The sequence below is a fragment of the Sebastes fasciatus genome, chromosome 8 (assembly GCF_043250625.1).
Source record: "Sebastes fasciatus isolate fSebFas1 chromosome 8, fSebFas1.pri, whole genome shotgun sequence".
Taxonomy (NCBI): Eukaryota; Metazoa; Chordata; class Actinopteri; order Perciformes; family Sebastidae; genus Sebastes; species Sebastes fasciatus.
Genome location: NC_133802.1, coordinates 22486986 through 22505818, shown reverse-complemented (window position 1 = coordinate 22505818; position 18833 = coordinate 22486986). Strand labels below are relative to the sequence as shown.

Here is an 18833-nt window from a genome sequence, read left to right as displayed (position 1 = left end):
CAATTCCCTTATTTGATTGTTCCTCGATTGACCCGGAAATCTATATTTTTGCTTTTAAAACTCAGTATAGTATGTTGAAAAAACCCCATAAAAAGGTCATAGTATAGTATGTCGAATAAAGTCATGATACAAAATGTCGAAAAAAAAGTCATAGTATAGTAGGTCGAAAAAAAAAAAACAGTTGTAGTGTAGTATGTCGAAAAAATAAGTCATACTATAGTATGTCGAAAAAAAGTCATAGTATAGTATGTCAAAAAAAGTAAAAAAATAAAATAAAAAAGTCATCATATAGTCCATCCATCCATCTTCAACCGCTTATCCGGGATCGGGTCGCGGGGGCAACAGCTCCAGCAGGGGACCCCAAACTTCCCTTTCCCGGGCCACATTAACCAGCTCTGACTGGGGGATCCCGAGGCGTTCCCAGGCCAGAGTAGAGATATAATCTCTCCATCTAGTCCTGGGTCTTCCCCGTGGTCTCCTCCCAGCTGGTCGTGCCTGGAACACCTCCCAAGGGAGGCGCCCAGGAGGCATCCGTGCTAGATGCCCGAACCACCTCAACTGGCTCCTTTCGACGCAAAGGAGCAAGGACTCTACTCCGAGTCCCTCACGGATGACTGAGCTTCTTACCCTATCTCTAAGGGAGACGCCAGCCACCCTCCTGAGGAAACCCATTTCGGCCGCTTGCACCCGCGACCTCGTTCTTTCGGTCATGACCCAACCCTCATGACCATAGGTGAGAGTAGGAACGAAGATTGAACGGTAGATCGAGAGCTTTGCCTTCCGGCTCAGCTCTCTTTTCGTCACAACGGTGCGGTAAAGCGAATGCAATACCGCCCCTGCTGCTCCGATTCTCCGACCAATCTCACGTTCCATCGTCCCCTCACTCGCGAACAAGACCCCGAGATACTTAAACTCCTTCACTTGGGGTAAGGACTCATTCCCTATAGTATGTCGAAAAACTATATATGTCAAAAAATAAAACTATATATGTCAAAAAATAAAAAATTAATTGTATAGTTTGTCGAAAAATATTAAAAAGAAGTCATAGTATAGCATGTCGAAAAAACAAAAAGTAATACTGTAGTATATCGAAAAACAGTCATGGTATAGTATATGGAAAAAATTGAAAAAAGTCATAGTATAGTATGTCGAAAAAAAAAAAGTCATTGTATAATTTGTCGAAAAAATATTTAAAAAAGTCATAGTATATAGTATGTTGAAAAAATAACATGTTTTGTGAGGTCACAGCAACCTTGAACTTTGACCACTAAAATCTAATCAGTTGATCATTGAGTCCAAGCGGACGTTTGTGCCAAATTCTAAGACATTCTGAGATATCGCGTTCACGAGATTGGCATAAACGGACGAACTGACGGACAACCTGAATACATAATGTCTGTGGCCCAGCTGTCGCCGGCGCGGAGGCATAAAAAAACTTTGCTGCCATTAGAAATGGCTCATGGGCCTTCAGTGTCTGGGCAGTGAAATCGATTTACACACTGGTTCGACTGATCTGTACACAGTATAAATAGGAATTAAAAGGACATTTGCATGAACCCTGTGTATGTGAGTTTGAAAGACAGAGAAGGTGTATTAATGTGTGTGTTCGGAGTCATATCTTACTTGCACTGAGGCAGCAGGGTGCGAGTGTCAACTGAACATTGTCCATTTGAGCAGTAGTCCAAACAGGAATAGCAGCTGGGTTGGGTCTGACCGTTGGGACAGCTACACACAGACACAAATGGATAAAAAATTAATCATGTTGTTCAATAATAGTCCTAATAATAGTAATAGTATTGAGCAGTCCAAAAATAAATATTAACAAATATTTACTAATCTAAGTCTAATGTATTTTGTGCACGCTGTCCACAGTGTACATACCTGCAGGAAACCTCGCCTGAGGATGCCGTCAAACACTTGCCCGTTCCGCAGAATAGACATTTGTCCAACTCACACTGGTATCCAATGTACTGAGTGGTGCACAGACAGATTTTGGTGCCGTTGGAGGTTTGTAAGCAGGTTCCAGCGTTGTGACAGAACCCTTCACAATTAGCTGAGGATGGGAAGGAGAACGCGTGAGAAGAGCAAAGTACTGTCATAGATTCAAACGTTGTTCCATAGGATTGTATTTGTAGTGGGGCTTTTTTCTTCCCCAAAACAATATGATCTTTAAAAAGTTAGAAATTATTTTGTGACAATATGTGCAAAATGTTTCACATGCCATTTCAACAGAAGTTCCACAATCTGTGGTGAAGTAAGACAATGTTACGACTTACTGTACTGGCACTGGTCTCCCTTGTACTGTGGTGGGCAGCTGCAAGTCGGCTGGTTGCCCATGTTGACCGAGCAGTTGCCTTCGTTCAGGCAGTAGTCCTGACAAGTGTGGCGGTTACAGTTGGGCCCTGTGAAGCCCTTTGGGCATCTGCAGGTTGGGGCACCTGGGACACAGGTAAGATATGAATTAAGAGTTCAAAGAAATTTGACACCAATATAAATGAATAAAACTACAATTGCTTACACAAAGGACGCAGCTATGCATCTAAACAACTGCTATCTCGGCTTACAGGCTGTAGAATTTTATAATTTTGCCCAATTTTAGTTTACCGTTACTTGGAATTTACACCGATTTTACACATTATAGAATAAATGCGAACTAGCATAGAAGACAGTTGGTGATATTAATCACCTGATTTATGTCCTCTCTGCTGCAGCATTTTGGCTTGGGATTGCTGCCACTAATGATACTCCAGAGAGCTTTCACAGACACCAAAAGGGTGGGTGGAAACGATTTTCAGAACAATTACAACGTGTCTGTTCAGCTGCCATCAGAGGCATAAATTACTTGCTAGAAAAGAATCATTATTTCATATCAAATTTGACACAACATGTTTATTTCACTTAATAATTTGCTAGTTAGAAATAAGGAAAAGTGCCTATTTAATAACCTCCAGGCAGATTGCGGTATTCCCACTCACGTTGGTGTAACAAAATCATTACAAAAGCCATTTACCATTTTGAATTCTACAGAATTCTACACGACTGAAACCTACATATGTTCTTATAAAAAGGGAAGAAACTTAACATTACATAAATGACTTCTTGCTTAACTGCTAAGTAAGAAAAGAGATCACGTGTGTCGTGCTCTTACCTGTATGAGAAGCAGTGCATGTGCCTCCGTTCTTGCAGTAGTCCCTGCACTGGTTGATCTCACATCTCTCTCCGGTGTAGCTGGGTTGGCAGCGACACTTGGCCACCTGACGGGCGTTGAGGAAGCAGCTCCCGCCGTTCTGACACTGAATATCGCAGGGTCCTGAGGGGGGAGCTGTGGAGGGGAGGGGAGGCAATTTTATGATGAACCAACATTTTTTTATGCAGCATCTGAATGTAAAGCCACCCGGAGTTTGATAAAGCGAAAGTGGGGCTGTTGCTCTACTGTGTACATCAGTGTACTGTATCTGCAGACTTACAGAGCGGTGACTGGGTGGGGCCCGCTCTCTCCACACATGTGCCGTTGTCGGCCACGTAGTTGTTGGGGCAGGTGCACACCGGTCCACTGGGGCTGAGCAGACACAGCCACTCACACTTCTTCCTGTCACATGGGTTGGTCACTGGTGCAGAGAGAGACAAGACCAAGGTTATAATAGTTTTTAATTAGTCTTTTTTGTATTTTAGTTTTGACTTTTTACATTTAATTTGAGTTTTTTTAAAGTTAGTTTTTCAGAAAGGTTTATTTTTATTTTTTATATTTAGTTTTAGTTTGTTTTTGTTATGGCCAGGTATAATATCTCAGATGTATGTAGCTACATATACATACAAAATGAAAATACATGGTTAGAGAACAGGAATGGCCATAATGTTTAATCTTTGCGCTGCTTTAATGTCCGATGTGAAGCAATTGCAGCATAGCGCCATCTCCTGGAATGTCAAATCCGTTCAATATCTGTGGTTCAACGTCACGAGAGTTGACGGAAATTCATGCCGTCTCCTTTTTTCGCTAGTGATATATTATAACAAAAAAAACTAAAAAAAAAACTGAATTGAACCACTTTCACTTACAATTTATTTGTATTCGTTTTTTACCTATTCTATATAGTTTCAGTTTAGTTTTAATATTTCTTAAAGGATATACAGTAGTTTTATTTAGTTTCAGCTTTAGTTTACTATAATAATTGTACATCTTAAACTTATGACTTACACACAGGATGCAAGGTAACAGTATATTTATGTGTAGAAAAGCAAGAAACAGTATGTTTGAAACTCACTCTCTGGCTGCTTGTAACGGTGGTAGAGGACTATGTCGGTAGCATGGTTGATGCCTGTGGTGAGATTCTCCATGGGGCCTTTGCCAAACTTGTTGACCCGGAAAACAAAGTTATTGATATAGGTGACCCCGTATATGTAGTCCTCAAAGATATCTATGCTGAATGGATGGAGCAGGTCTGGGAATGAGGGGGGAAAAAAGAGAAATGGGTTAAAAAGAGAAAAATCAGCAGACAACATGTTTATGCCAGATTTCTGAATTTTGATGTTTCACACAGTTTTGTTTTCGAACTCAACTGTTTTTGATGCCAGAGACAGAAATGACAGGATCCGAGCCATCCAGACGAACACTGCCAATCACTGAGAGTTTTGCATCTGCCCAGTAAAGACGCTCGTTGAAGTAGTCCACAGCCAAACCTGTAGAGACAGAACGGAAGAGCCTTACAGATAAAGACATGACAGCTTATATAGAATAAAAGGCTGCCATTCTGCTGGACAGCTCCCAAGCATAAAGCTGTGAATGTGCTGCTACTGCTGTACTGACCGGTGGGCCACTGGATGTTCTCATGAACTAGAGTCTGTCTCAGAGTGCCGTCCATGGCAGCTGTCTCAATTTTAGGGTGGTTCCCCCAGTCTGCCCAATACATGGTACTGAAAGGAAACACAGAGTTGGAACACACAATTAGATAAACATACAACAGCATAAAAAGCCATGATAGAAATCATATATTGTATTGAGGCCACCGTCAAAGAGCTCAGCACTCTCTCTTACCCTCTCTGTGGATCCACTACAATGGCGTACGGCTCGTCTATCATGCCAGAGACGAGGGTCTTGCAATGCTGGCCTGACATCTGAGCCACTTCGATTACATCTCGACCGGAGTCGGTCCAGTACAGGTTACCAGCCACCCAGTCCACCGCTATACCACGAGGCATCTTCAGCTCTTTGATCTAGATACGAAACAAATTGCTGTGAAAACATCTCCTTCAAACAACTTTATTTATTCATAACGACATTTTACAAGATTACATTTGAACACATCATGATAACGTTAGAATTTACCTTCGCCTAATATTCATTTTACTGAATAGAGCCCGAAGGCATCATAATGTAAATCAATGGCACCTCCCATGTTGAAATCGGCAGGACGAGAGCTAGTTAACGTTAGCTGTTAGCATCCGGTAAGCAACACAGTCATGCACGGAGTTAACAGCTAACATTAACTAGCTCTCGTCCTGCTGATTTCAACACGGATTTGTTGTTCGCAATGTAGCATTATCATAGACTCAGCATTACCTGCAGGTTGGTGATCCTGCCCTCACTCGAGGAGGTTGATGATGATGTGGACGGTCCTGGAAGTTCATAGGAGGAGATGCGGCCCGTGTGCCAGTTGGTCCAGAAGATGCGGTTGGTCTTGACGTGCAGGTCCATCGCATCAATACGCACACTGGCATCGCCCTGGAAGGTCTGCTCATAGCGCCAGTTGGGCATGCCGGGGTCCAGGCTGCGGATTTCATTGTCGTCGGCTATGTAGAGAATCTGTCGACTGCTGTTCATGCCTGGAAGGACGAGAGAGAAAGTCACTTTGAAACTAAAATGAACAATTATCATGAGAGCAACATATAAAACAGATGCAGTTCTGGTCCTCACTGTCAGCCTTGCAGGTGTCATTGATCCTGGTGAAGTACTTGTGGCAGCTGCATTTGTGGGAGCCTTTGGTGTTGTTGCAGATGTGGGAACACACTCCGAACTGCAGACACTCATTCTTATCTGAAAAATGGAAAGCCAAGGAAAGTCTTAAAATATCCCAGCCCAGCTCCTCACCTCTAAAGCATTTAAATATTTGAAGTGAGTTATCATTTGTCAGGTGCAGTATTTTGTGCACATGTACCTCCACAGGTGTGATGTCCTGTCTTCTGGAAGCCTGGTTTGCAGGAGCAGAAGGAGTCTGTGCCGTTGGTGACACAGTGGGCCTCGTCTCCATCACCACACTGAGTCCTGTTACTCCTGCAGTCATTCAGTTTGGTGTCTGAACACAAACACAAGTCAAACATGAGTCAGTGGATTTGAAAGTTTAAGTGATTCTGCTGATGCTTAACATTTGAAACATCCAATCTGTGTTTAGCTGTGATATAGAAATCAGTTTTGACATGCGGCACCTGTCTTGCAGTGGATCTCATCAGCGCCATAGTCCTCACAGTCGTTAAAGAAGTTACAGCGCAGAGTGGAGCTGATGCATCTGCCGTTGGCACACAGGAACTCGTCTTTTTCACATGTGGGAACAGCTGGAGGGGCCGCTGTAGACATATAACACCGCACACACACATATGTCAGCAATCTCCTTAAGTTGAGGAAGGAGGGGATTTCACAGTTATTTGAATCAACTTACGGCAATTCAGTTCATCCGTGTTGTCGCCGCAGTTATTGACACCATCGCACCTCTTTGACACTTGCAGACATACACGGTCATTTTGGCAGCGGAAAGCTCTGGTGGGAGGACACTGGAACCTCCCTAAAAGCCGAACAGAGAAAGAGGACAAGAGGGACAAAGACGGTAGAGGATAGAAAATAGGTCAGGACAAAAGATGAAGACTGATAGACATTCAACATGTCTGTGATTCACAAGGCTGCACTCACTGCACTCTTCGGGATTCTCATCAGAGTTGTCTCCACAGTCGTCCTCCCCGTCACACTTCCAGGCGAGGGGTTTACACAAAGTGTTGTTACACTGGAACTCATCCAGAGGGCAATGACGCCCAGCTGAGAAAAACAAGGAAGAGATTGGCATGGTTAAAAGAAACAACAAACTATTAGAACAGCAGCATAAATTGATCATAAGTAATACAATTCAAAACAGCATATACAGACACAAACATGCACTTACCAGCACTGCCACAGTTCTCCTCATCGCTGCCGTCCATGCAGTCAGGGTCGGCATCACAACGCCAGCGGATGGGGATACAATGTCCGTTCTCACACTGGAACTGGTCGTTGTCGCACTTCAGATCACATCCATTCTAAAGAAACACCACAACCCGCAGGATCAGCTTTTATACTCACACACACACACATACAGGATATTATTTGAAGGACGCCCAAACACTAAGTATCTGCACCTCATCAGATCCATCAGCACAGTCATGGTCTCCATCGCACTTCCACCTCCCAGCAATGCAGCGGCCGTTCGTGCAAGCGAACTCACTTTCTGAACATTGTCGAGGCACTACAGAAGAAGAAAAATTAGGTGACAAGATCAGTGACATAACACAAGGTTAAACACCCTTATCAGTGAGCTATGGCTATTTTAGCCTTCAGCACAAAACACAGGAAGAGGGCTGAAACAACCACAGAAGAAAACTGTAGACACTGCAGGTGATGTGAGAGAATGAAAGGAGCTCAATAAGTCTAAATGGTATTTTATATAACTAATTAAATGTGTTTTACATAGGTTTATATTTGTGATAGTAATCAAAATTACTATTAAAATAAAGCTTTATGCAGTGGCATCAAGTGGCAAAGGGGAAACAGAACACTAATCTATTTAGAGCTCAGCTTGCAGACTCTCACAGGTGGGTGGGGATCACAGATTGACAGGAGCATGAGAGTGGAGACACAGCAGAGAGGTGACATATGAAGGTGGAGTAACTTACCTCTGGCTCATGCCAACAGGACAGTATGAAATGAAACAAATATCAGATGAGGTGAGATGCATCAGAAATGACAGAGAATGGATGTTAACGCTGAGTTAGTGACTTAGTATGCAGTTAACAGGTTAAAGGTGCAAAGTGAGTACTCTATGCTACAAGTGAAGAAGGCATGAGTGTAAGTGACACTGGACGAGGTGAGATAACAGATGCTGACAATACGCCGTATGAAGGCCTCGTCTCCAAACTGAAAATGACACCTACTGCACTTGTCTTCATCCGAGTTGTCCCCACAGTCGTTGTCGTAGTCACACTGCCAGCGGCCCGGCACACAGCGGTTGTTCTTACATCTGAACTGGTACGGCTCGCAAGTCCTCTCAGCTGTGCAGATCACAGAATATGTTACAGTCAATAAAATAAAACTTGGAAACATCAGTGCCACAAATTCCTCTTCAGCACATCTGTCTAATTTTAAAAGGAGACTGTATTCTTACCACACTCCTCTTTTGGTTCATCCGACGCATCGCCGCAGTCGTCCTCACCGTCACACTTCCAGCGAGCGGGGATGCAGCGTCCAGAGTCTTTGCATCGGAACTCGTCCACACCACAAGTCATCTGGGCTGGAGAGGGGAAACATTTGGAGGCGGTTACATTTGAGAGCTGATAAGGATGACTCAGGATAAACAAAAACGCTAGACAAAATGGGAGTCTTACTGCAGTTGGCGGGCTCATCAGATCCGTCCACACAGTCATTGTCGCGGTCGCACACCCAGACACGAGGTATGCAGCGTTTGGTGATGGCACACTGGAACTGGGTGGGCGCGCATGTGACCTCGGCTGTGGGAGGGAATAACAGATTTATAGTTACTGTGTGAAATTACGCATCAAAGTGAAAGAATAGCATATCAAGGCTGGCGCTGTGTTATATATGATGTAACTGAATAAAAGCTTGTACTCACGGCAGTCCTTCTCGTCCTCTCCTTCTCCACAGTTGTCCTGGCCGTTGCAGCGGAAGATGCCTGGGATGCAGCGGCTTGGGTGGGAACATTTGAACTGGCTGGGCAGGCAAACGTGAATATCTGCAGTGCCGTTACACAGGCAGAGAAGGAGAGAAACAAGCAACAGATTTAATGCTACAAAGTAATGAGCTTTAGAGGGGTGATGGTAGCATACAAAAAATGTGCAAGATAATTATTTCGGAATGAAAAACATAAAAAAAAGAGATAGTCATACCGCAGTTGGCCTCGTCTGAGTTGTCCTGGCAGTCGTTGTCTCCATCACAGATGTAGGCAGGGTTGGTGCAGATACCTGTGCCACACTGAAACTGCCCCGGCCTGCATTTGAACTCAGCTGTAATGGAAAAAAAGAGTCACAATTTGTCAAGATTACACTGAAAAGTTATACCACAATATTTTTTTTAACACTCCACCCTGCAGTATTGTCCCTTGTATTTCAAAACGAATCACACGCATACATGTTACAGGACACACTATCGTCTCCTAATTATCTTTCTCAAAACACTTACGGCAGTCTGCTGGCTCATCCGACCGGTCACCGCAATCGTCCTCTGTGTCACATTTCCACCAGAAAGGAATGCACTTGTCGTTCTTGCACACAAACTACAGCAGGAAGAGAAGAATTAATCAAAGTGATGATAGGACACAATACCAGAGCTCCTCTGCGTCAACGGCATTGACGAAGCAAGAGCTGGCTACTGTAGCGCTGGGCTGGCAGCCAGCTGTCAATAGACAATCACCAGGCATAAGCAGTTCATCAAACAAGACACAGCGACACGTGGAGATATGAAAATCCACTTATCAACTGTAGTCATTCAGTCACATTCGCATTGATGATGATGTTTACACAGCCTCCTTACCTGGCTGGCGGTACAGTTGGACATGCAAGTGCGCTGATCATTGGCCAGGTAGAAGTTGGTGGGACAGGCACACTTGTAGCTTCCTCCAGGAGAGAGGAGGCAGAGGTTACTGCAGCCGCCGTTGTTTGTCTGGCACGGGTGGTTGAGCACTGGGAAGATGGAAAGAGGGGAAATGTTTTAACCTCTGACTGCACCGATATGTTTTGCTGCACAAGACAGAGGTTTTACGATATATGGATTGAAGTAGGGAAAATAATAATTATGTGTTATAGAGTCTTTGCATCTTTGTTATTTATCAGTACATACAATGAAATCCTAGACCATAACATGGTTTAATGCTTTTAAAATCTTCTTTCTTGGACTAGATGAGCCGTTGGTATACATTATATTGAAACAAAGGCAGGTAAGATCTGTTTGTCATTTTATTAGGGAATTGGAAAAAACATGATTAAAACAGTTCATGTATATTAATCCCAATCAGATACCATATAAATGCTATATTAATTAAAACACGTTTTTCCACAGTTCCCCCTGGTGCCTTTGTGCCTCAACTTAATACAATTGAAATTTGTCCAAGACTTTTAAGTGAGAACAAAGTACCGTTCCCATTTTACACATAGCCAACATCGAGGTTATAGTGCTTTAACTACAACAACAAATACACAGCGGGTGCACAATAATGTGTAATTATGTGTGTTAGGCCTGATAGACTACATGTTATATTCTGTCAAATTCCCAAACCTTTACACATCCATTGCTGCATGCTTCCTGCTACAGTGCGTCTCTTACCTTCGGGCTGGCGGTAGGGATGGTAAATGTGGATGTCCATGGGCCGATGCAGGGTGCTGATCAGGGTGGTCTTGTTGGTACCCAGAGACTTATGAGCTCTGTTGATGGACTTTGTCTCCCAGTCTGTCCAGTAGATGTGCTCCTCAAACAGAGTCATGGCAAAGATGTGGGGGATGTCTTGGGTGAGAACTGCAAAGCAACAGACAAATATTAAATCACATTGTTCATGAGTTGTTAGGTTCTATAAATCTGTCTTACTGTTATCCTAAGTAAGGACTTTCTATAACTAATCAGTGCAGTTGACCAAAAAATCAATCTTTTCCTGATTTGTTAATGGTATGCATGAGAAGTAGTAAATATAAAAATACTAGGGCTGTCAAAATTAACGCTATAATAATGTGTTAACGCAAATTTGTTTTAACGCCACTAATTTCTTTAACGCATTAACGCGTAGCGGGCTCAGTTTTAAAGCTAAAGTGAAGATACTGTGATGTGAAATGTGTGATTAATTTGCGATTAAATATTTGAATCCATTGACCGCCCTAAAAAATACAAATAAATATGAAAAACAGGTAAATACCTGAGACTTTTCCCATTCATAATACATGCCTCACATTTCTGTGATATTCTAGAAGTTCACAGACAAATGGGAACCCTAGTAATATTAAAGCAATGTTGTAAAATAAACCTTTTCTCAAAGAGAAGCTGTCGGGACACTCTTGTACTGTTAATGTAAAACAGAGGCAGGGTAGGTTGCACAGCTATAGTGGCTCCACACTATCTGCGTGTTATGTAATGGTTTCTACGCCTCATTAGGCTTTACACTCTAATTGCACCTTTTCTGCTCCCATATTCTTGTCTTTCATGTGTTTGCTCTCAGTATTTGAGGCCGGTGCATTATGGAAACACACCATTAGTTTTCTGTTGTAAAACACAGCAATCACATATAAGAAGATACACATGAAGCACACGAGTGGCACAAGTGGAGAACATCTTGTCGTTAGGTGACCATGGTTTCAGTATTGATTATAACAAGTGAGGTGCTTTAAACAGTTAATGTGTTGTTATCATGTGATGGGAGTGTCAGGTTGAACTGTGATATTAGTCAGATTAGCATGAAGCCCCCTTTGGTCAGTCCTTATCTGAATTCAAACAGGCAAAGTCTTGTTCAGCAAACACACACAAGGCCACACTGGTGTCTGCATGGTGTGTGTATGTCAAAGGATGGGTGAATGACTCCCTGGACAAACTACTGGTGGATGAACACCACAAGCTAATATTCAAGTCAAATGTCAAATGTTCTATTTTTGTATGTTGGAACATTGTGTTGGATGAAACACAAAATGTGTACATGTAGAAAACTCATAGTACAATTCTCTCTCACATCATTCTTCATCCAAAGAATGGAGGGATGCCATCTATATGTGTTGAGCAGAGCTTAGCGAATGAAACAATACAGACGCCCGGCTGAGCAGCAGAATTCTTCTGCACGCCTGGTTGGCTGTGACAATATCAACTATTGTAGCGAGTGTGCTAAACAACTGAGTGCTATGCAGACGTCATACATGCTAGAGGCCTCACTGGTCAGAACAAAAAGGGCTTCTGTCCCCTGGTCTGTGCTGCAGGATTCCAGCACAGCGGGCAACCATCTGACCTGCCTGCTTATGCTCGGTGGCTCCCAAAGCAAGTATGTGAATGTATGCATGACTATTTGACAAGAGGAAACTCATTCAGACAGCTGACAATCCCATTATCCAGTCACGCTACAAAATGTAACCACAGCAAACCCTAATCCGCTGAATATTCAGTTTCTGCACTTCCTCGTTTCACTACCAGTGTGGTTTTGTCATAAATTGTTTCTCCTGTTAAGCGGACAAATAAAAAAAAAAAAACACTTAAAGCTTCCCAGTTCCCCACCAGCTTTATTTAAAAGACTAAATCAATAAACGCATCAACTGTGTGTCTTTAGTGCATCTTCTGTCAATTTCAAGTTGAAGATACAAACACAGTATGTGTCTTTGGAGTCAAATTCACCCCTTCTCCTTTGATTGCAATTTTTGATGTAGTACCAGAGGACATTCTCCTTATCAGATATTACTCAAATGCTATTGCTTTCGCTACCCTAATTAATTGGCGACTTATACTTATGAAGAGGAAGTAAGAGGCCTCTCCCACCCATGTCCAGTGGCCTGCAGAACTTATTAGGTTTTTACACATTGAGAAAATAAAGTGTACATTGGGTGGCTCTACAGGTAAGTTTTATGAGACATGGCACCCATTTCTGACATATATGAAGACACTAAAACTGTGTACTCTTCCGTAACTGATTCTCATCCAAACCAAACTACAATATAGATTTACTACAGACAACTGTGACTAATATGTACCTCTACTTGTCTGTGTGACTATGTGTATTTATGTTTATATTATGATCTTTTTTGCTGATTGTTTATGTATGTTTTAAAAAATATATATGTATTGTTATTATTACTTATTATTATTTTGTCCATACTGTGATAATTCTGCTCTTCGTTTTATCTATTTACTTATTTTTAAATTATTTGTATTTATTAAATTTTTTTTAAAATCTTATTCTTTATTTGTTTTGAACAATTCGGTTTTTTTTCTGGGGGGGGTCTAGTTGCTCTAAGCAGTAACAAAAAGGTATCTGTGTCTGAGTGTGAACTGCTCTGTTACCTGTGTGTCTATTGGTGCCATCCAGGCTGGCAAACTCAATGTAGTCCTCTCTGGCATCGGCCCAGTATATGCGGTCATTGATGAAGTCCAGGGTTAGTCCATTGGGCCACGTGATCTTATCCTCTACAATGACACTTCTGTTGGTACCGTCCATCCCGATTCTCCCAATGTGAGGGTTGTCACCCCAGTCAGACCAATACAGGTACCTAACCAGCAGGGGATAAAGATGGTTTTACAGTTACAGTATAGTGAATCTAAATTAAATTCACCTTAAATTTCAAATATAGCTCAGCAACAGTTACCATTACCAGATGAGAGTGTTTTGATAACCTAATATAAGCTGTGCTTCTCACCCATAGCGCACATCCACAGCCACAGCACGAGGCTCCCTCAGGCCGTTGTTGACCAACACAGTCCGGTATGCCCCGTTGAGTTTTGACACCTCGATGGTGTCCCTGCCTTTGTCACACCAATACAAGTTCCCGCCAACCCAATCCACTGCCAAGCCATCTGGGTTACTCAGGGAGGTCCGGTGTAAAACCTGCCACGTCAGTCAAGAGTTAGACACACGAGTTACGCAACTTTCACAAAAAGAAGTTAATACTATGGTTAATGTGTTGGCTGGCTAAAAGGGCGTTTGATGTCCTCACTGACCTCTATGTTGCTGCCGTTCATAAGCATGCGTCGGATCATGCTACCCTGGGTGGTCACATCTGTCCAGTAGATCATCGACTCTGCATAGTGGAAGTCCAGTGCCACTGCGTTATTCAGACCCTGAAACAGAGGTAGGTACAGTATTAACAGATGAACGGAGAGCTAACAATAAGAATTTCTCCTTTGTTGCGGTTTCAGTAGGTCAAATTGAGCACCAGTGTGTCTCACCTGTTTTATAAGAGTGTAGTTGGATCCATCCAGATTGAGTTTTCGCAGGTAGTAACGGTTAGCAAAGATCAAGTAGGGCTCCTCTTCTACACACACACACACACACAGGAAACATTTGCGTCAGGGTTGAATTGGCAATGAGCAACCGGCAAAATGCAAAACACACAGAAGCGTGCCTCACCAGACGTGGACTTGCAGATGGTGGGGTCATTGGGGCTGAGTTCAAAGCCATCCACGCAGAGACAGTGGAAGCTGCCGTGTGTGTTGATGCAGCGCTGAGAACAGGGGTAGGTGGTTGTGCACTCGTCTATATCCACACACGTCTTCCCATCCCGCTTAAGCTGGAAGCCAGCATGACACCTGCACTGAAGGGGCCAAGAGCACAAGAGATATGTCAAAATCTCACTGCCGACGGGTTCTGGCACTTCTCCCATTTAGTATGGACCAATTACAGTACTAGGGCCTGCCACTGCCTGTCACAAAACCTCCGACAGTCAAACTGATACATGTGTTGTTCCATTTTTTGTCCCAATTCCTATGTAGAGTGGTACTAATATCTCAACACTGTCATGAAATCCAGTTGCTGCTGTCAGATAAGGTGCATAAATAGCTACGAATCGCATTCGCAAAATACTCTTATAACAGAGAGCACGGGTAAAAAAAAATAAGCTGACATCCAATGTGTTATGTGTCAAATAAGTGTCATGAATATCATCCTACCACAAGGCACAGCAAAACACGTATTCATTACTAGTCAAAATCAGCTTAACCTGTCACTTCTCATAAGCACATCTGTGTTTTAAAAAGAACTCCAACGCACTCTCTCACACTTCCAAACTCTACTCCTTCGCCATTATGAGGGAATTTGCAGGATACTAAGTCGCAGAAAGGAAGTCACACACACCCGGGGAAATCTGTGATGGTGAAGTTATATACAATTTAATGTTGTGCCAGCATAAAAGTGAATCCTTTCGGTGTGCAAAATCATTTTCAAATGAAGCTCTGACCACAGCCTCAACACCACAGACATGAGAGTTCACACAGAGTTCAAGCTGTTCCGAGATCAGCCTCCTACTTTCGAGGAAGAGAGCCAAAACATGTTTTTGTCTTACATAACTGCATGCCTGAAGTGAGTGGTTCCCAACCTTTTTACTTCAGGTCCTCCGTAACTCAGCATTAATAGCATACACACCCCAAGTTTTCTGTGAGGTAACTGTGTGCCTATTAGACGCATAATTTCTTCAGTGAGTTCATGAAGTAATTTGATTTGCTTTAGTTACTCTTGAACAATTGGGGAGGAGAAAAAAAAAAGCATTAAAACAACCAATTAGACGGCTTACCTTGTAGCCAATCTTGAGGTCATCGCAGAGCTGCGAGCAGCCACTCAGTTTACTGTTGAGACACTCGTTGATGAAGCAGTTGAGTTCATCAGAGCCGTCACCGCAGTCGTCATTGCGATCGCACAGCAGAGTCTCATTCAAACACTTCTTATTAAGGCACATGAAGGCTGACTCATTACACGTCCTCTCTGAGATCAAAGACAAATGGCATGTTACATTAGTGTTACTTTGAAACAGGATGTGTCCTTAAGGAACAACAACTTTCTCATATGACTCATACTTCATTATGTTGGTAGAGAAATTATTTATTAAAAAATGGTGATTAGAATCTCTACCTGAGTCAGTGCAGCGAGGGTTCTTGGGAGCTTCATCAGAGCCATCCTGGCAGTCGAACTCTCCGTCACACTCCCATTTCTTCTGGTTGAGGCAGCGGCCGTTGGCACAGCGGAATTCCTCTGGACCACATGTTGGGTATTCTACGCCAGAACAAGAGTATGTTTATCATTAACCTATCACATAAAAATCAGTCACAACCTACTTTGTGGTCAGAATTTTCTATCTTTCCGCTCAGTCTTCCTGCATTTCTCTTCCAAGATCACAATCACACACACTCACCACATTCTGGGGATTCATCCGAGCCATCGGAGCAGTCGATGTCATGATCGCACACAAAGTGCTTGGGGATACACTGTCTGTTCTGGCACATGAACTCATTCTCATCACAAGTGCTGTTGGTGTACACTGGAAATGGAAATGAACACACTTTGGTTAATGGACATGGAATGGAAAAGTGTTGGGAGAGTTTCTGGGAGGACAGCTTTTCCCATGGGCTGATTTTGTAATTGTGCCACTCACTGCAACCAGCCTTGACACTCTCATCAGCTCCATCAGGACAGTCATTGTCTCCGTCACACTTCCAGCGTTGAGGCACACACATGTGAGAGCCGGGACACTGGAAAGCCTCGGGGCTGCAAGTCTTGGATTCTGTGATGACATTATGGGAAAGTTGCATGATGATATATAATGTCAGGAAATCTTAGGCATACAGCCAAATGCCTCCGCTGGGCGTGGGAGAAAGCACTTTTACATTGGCGAGTGTAAGTAATAGGTCACTTACTGCATTTCTGGTCCTCGTCAGAACCATCACCACAGTCATCAGAGCCGTCACACACCCAGTGACTGGAAATGCAGCGGTGGTTCCCACATTCAAACTGGGTGGATGTGCAAAATTTGTCTGCAAAGAAGGGCAAAAAAGAGCTCAGCATTTTGGAGAAATTATTTAATTCACCCTAACCGCAAGTTTTTCCATGTGCAGTGGGAAGAACAGTCTGTTTTTCCTGGGATGTTTGGTGTTTTCAGGAAAAAATAAAGGGCATTAGGGGACAACTTTGTAGACTGACCACAGTGCGTCTCATCAGCTCCGTTCTCACAGTCATTCTCCTTATCACAGGTCCAGCTCATGGGAATGCAGCGACCACTGGGACAAGCAAAGAAGTTCACTGGACATTTAAGTTTCCGTTTATCTGCAAGACAACAGAAGAACATGATGTTGAATCTCTGACAATTTAAGAAAAGCCGAAAGCATTCTAGGGGGGAAACAAAGCAGCCAACCTGGGCAGTTTCTCTCATCTGAATAGTCTCCGCAGTCGTTGTTGCCGTCACACACCCACGAGGACAAGTAACACAGAGTCGTTTTCTCACAGCTCTGGAAGGAAATTCCTTTCACTCCCAGACGGAAGAAACGGGCGCAATCGGTGGGTTCTGAGAATAATGGGGGGAAAAAAATAACTTTGAAGAAATCTTAACTAATCCATTAAACTAATTTTCCACCATGTAATCTCCTTCTAGCTTTCCTCTTTCAATATTCTTTTTTTAAATTATTATAGTAGATTACTTACGGCAGTTAATTTCATCACTAGCATCCTCACAGTTGACCACCTGGTCACAGCGGCTGAAGTTGGAGATACAGCTTCCATCTTTGCACTGGAACTCTCCTACTTTGCACAGGGTCACTGCAGGATGCACACAAGTTTTAACAGATGGAAAGCAAGAGCCAATTTGATCAGGTATGCAAAAACATTGCGGTGTTGTGTGGGCATAACAGTTAAAATTGTGCCAAAATCTGAGACCAGAAAAATGTAAATATTAGTCTAAGTGCTTGTCAGAATTCAAAATAAACATTTAAGAAAAAAAAATAATCTGAGACCAGGCAAACATAGTTTCTCTTTGTGCATCAATCAAACACTTAACTAATGATTTTTTGATCAGTTGCAGCTAAAAAAATGGACATAAATTGCTTACTGTTGCAGGGTAGTTCATCTGAGTGGTCACCACAGTCATCCGTGCCATCACACCAGAACTGGTGGCCGATACAGCGGCCATTCATGCAGCGCCTGTAGCCTTTCTTACAAATCCGATTGGCTGTGGAGGAAAATCAGTTCATTAGAGTTAGCTGAAGTCCAGAGTTCTTTTCCGCATATTTTAAATACGGCCTAATCTACCAATTCACTATTTTATAAATGACACCAATACACTGTGCTACATATTCTGTATCAAACATACTAAATTTCCCTCTACTCCTCCGCTTAGCTCATTTATCTCCTTGGTTATAGTCACATCAGCCCTCACTCTCCTTTAATCTAATGATCTAATAATAATTTATTATATTTTTGCACTCATTTCTAAATTGCTTTGAAAATGACCATCAGCTAATTATCTGCAAATGACAAAATATAAATGATGACCTGTGACAGCTCATTGTTCACCAACTAATAGCCCCATAAAAACACTCACCACAATAGGACTGCTTCTCATCAGACTTGTCCTTGCAGTGAGCCATGCCGTCACAGGTCAGGCTGTAGTTGATGCAGTCGCCGTTTCCACACTCAAAGTCATCCACACTTCCACACGACACATTCAGCGCTGGTGAGGTAGAAACATTTGAATTCAGCAACATCCAACCTTTGAATCAAAAAGGAGGCTTTTAAGACTGCATCCTAAAATAATTGAAGACTTTCTCTTACCAGAGCAGGTGTTGTCGTCCAGGAGTTGTCTGTCTCCGCGGCAGCTGCAGTTGACCCGTCCGTCAGATGTTGGCAGACACAGATCTTGGCAACCTCCGTTATTTGTTCGACAAGGAGAAAACTCACCTGAGGAATGAATAACACAGGAGGGTTAGTTAGAGTAGTATGTTCGTATAAATACAAATATATCGAAGCAACATGTGATGATCATGTCATTTAACTGCTGAATTACGGTACTGGGGCACGTTTTTTTGGTACAATTCAGGCACTGCTGAGTGGGATATGGATTTCTGTTCCAAATTTCATGGCAATCCATTCAAT

At 42.8% G+C, this 18833-nt stretch overlaps 1 protein-coding gene across 2 annotated transcripts in view; it reads right to left on the bottom strand.

Moving 5' to 3' along the window:
* lrp1ab (low density lipoprotein receptor-related protein 1Ab) overlaps positions 1 to 18833 on the bottom strand; it is a 99968-nt gene that overhangs the window by 4258 nt on the left and 76877 nt on the right. For both annotated transcript variants that reach the window (XM_074644308.1, XM_074644307.1), the window contains exons 45-85: positions 18513 to 18638; positions 18283 to 18411; positions 17791 to 17910; positions 17388 to 17501; positions 17101 to 17250; positions 16890 to 17012; positions 16607 to 16723; positions 16345 to 16473; positions 16105 to 16230; positions 15825 to 15965; positions 15490 to 15677; positions 14331 to 14514; positions 14150 to 14235; positions 13922 to 14041; positions 13621 to 13808; positions 13268 to 13473; positions 10571 to 10759; positions 9782 to 9930; positions 9431 to 9524; positions 9139 to 9255; positions 8865 to 8984; positions 8620 to 8742; positions 8400 to 8525; positions 8170 to 8286; positions 7378 to 7484; positions 7146 to 7278; positions 6899 to 7021; positions 6651 to 6773; positions 6421 to 6558; positions 6153 to 6290; positions 5912 to 6031; positions 5558 to 5820; positions 5033 to 5211; positions 4805 to 4911; positions 4558 to 4677; positions 4263 to 4439; positions 3468 to 3608; positions 3149 to 3322; positions 2277 to 2438; positions 1882 to 2053; positions 1624 to 1725 (exon numbers count right to left, since the gene is read on the bottom strand). In XM_074644308.1, the coding sequence (XP_074500409.1) occupies positions 1624 to 1725; positions 1882 to 2053; positions 2277 to 2438; positions 3149 to 3322; positions 3468 to 3608; positions 4263 to 4439; positions 4558 to 4677; positions 4805 to 4911; positions 5033 to 5211; positions 5558 to 5820; positions 5912 to 6031; positions 6153 to 6290; positions 6421 to 6558; positions 6651 to 6773; positions 6899 to 7021; positions 7146 to 7278; positions 7378 to 7484; positions 8170 to 8286; positions 8400 to 8525; positions 8620 to 8742; positions 8865 to 8984; positions 9139 to 9255; positions 9431 to 9524; positions 9782 to 9930; positions 10571 to 10759; positions 13268 to 13473; positions 13621 to 13808; positions 13922 to 14041; positions 14150 to 14235; positions 14331 to 14514; positions 15490 to 15677; positions 15825 to 15965; positions 16105 to 16230; positions 16345 to 16473; positions 16607 to 16723; positions 16890 to 17012; positions 17101 to 17250; positions 17388 to 17501; positions 17791 to 17910; positions 18283 to 18411; positions 18513 to 18638 (5761 nt within the window). The remainder of the gene's footprint in view (positions 1 to 1623; positions 1726 to 1881; positions 2054 to 2276; positions 2439 to 3148; positions 3323 to 3467; positions 3609 to 4262; positions 4440 to 4557; positions 4678 to 4804; positions 4912 to 5032; positions 5212 to 5557; positions 5821 to 5911; positions 6032 to 6152; positions 6291 to 6420; positions 6559 to 6650; positions 6774 to 6898; positions 7022 to 7145; positions 7279 to 7377; positions 7485 to 8169; positions 8287 to 8399; positions 8526 to 8619; positions 8743 to 8864; positions 8985 to 9138; positions 9256 to 9430; positions 9525 to 9781; positions 9931 to 10570; positions 10760 to 13267; positions 13474 to 13620; positions 13809 to 13921; positions 14042 to 14149; positions 14236 to 14330; positions 14515 to 15489; positions 15678 to 15824; positions 15966 to 16104; positions 16231 to 16344; positions 16474 to 16606; positions 16724 to 16889; positions 17013 to 17100; positions 17251 to 17387; positions 17502 to 17790; positions 17911 to 18282; positions 18412 to 18512; positions 18639 to 18833) is intronic.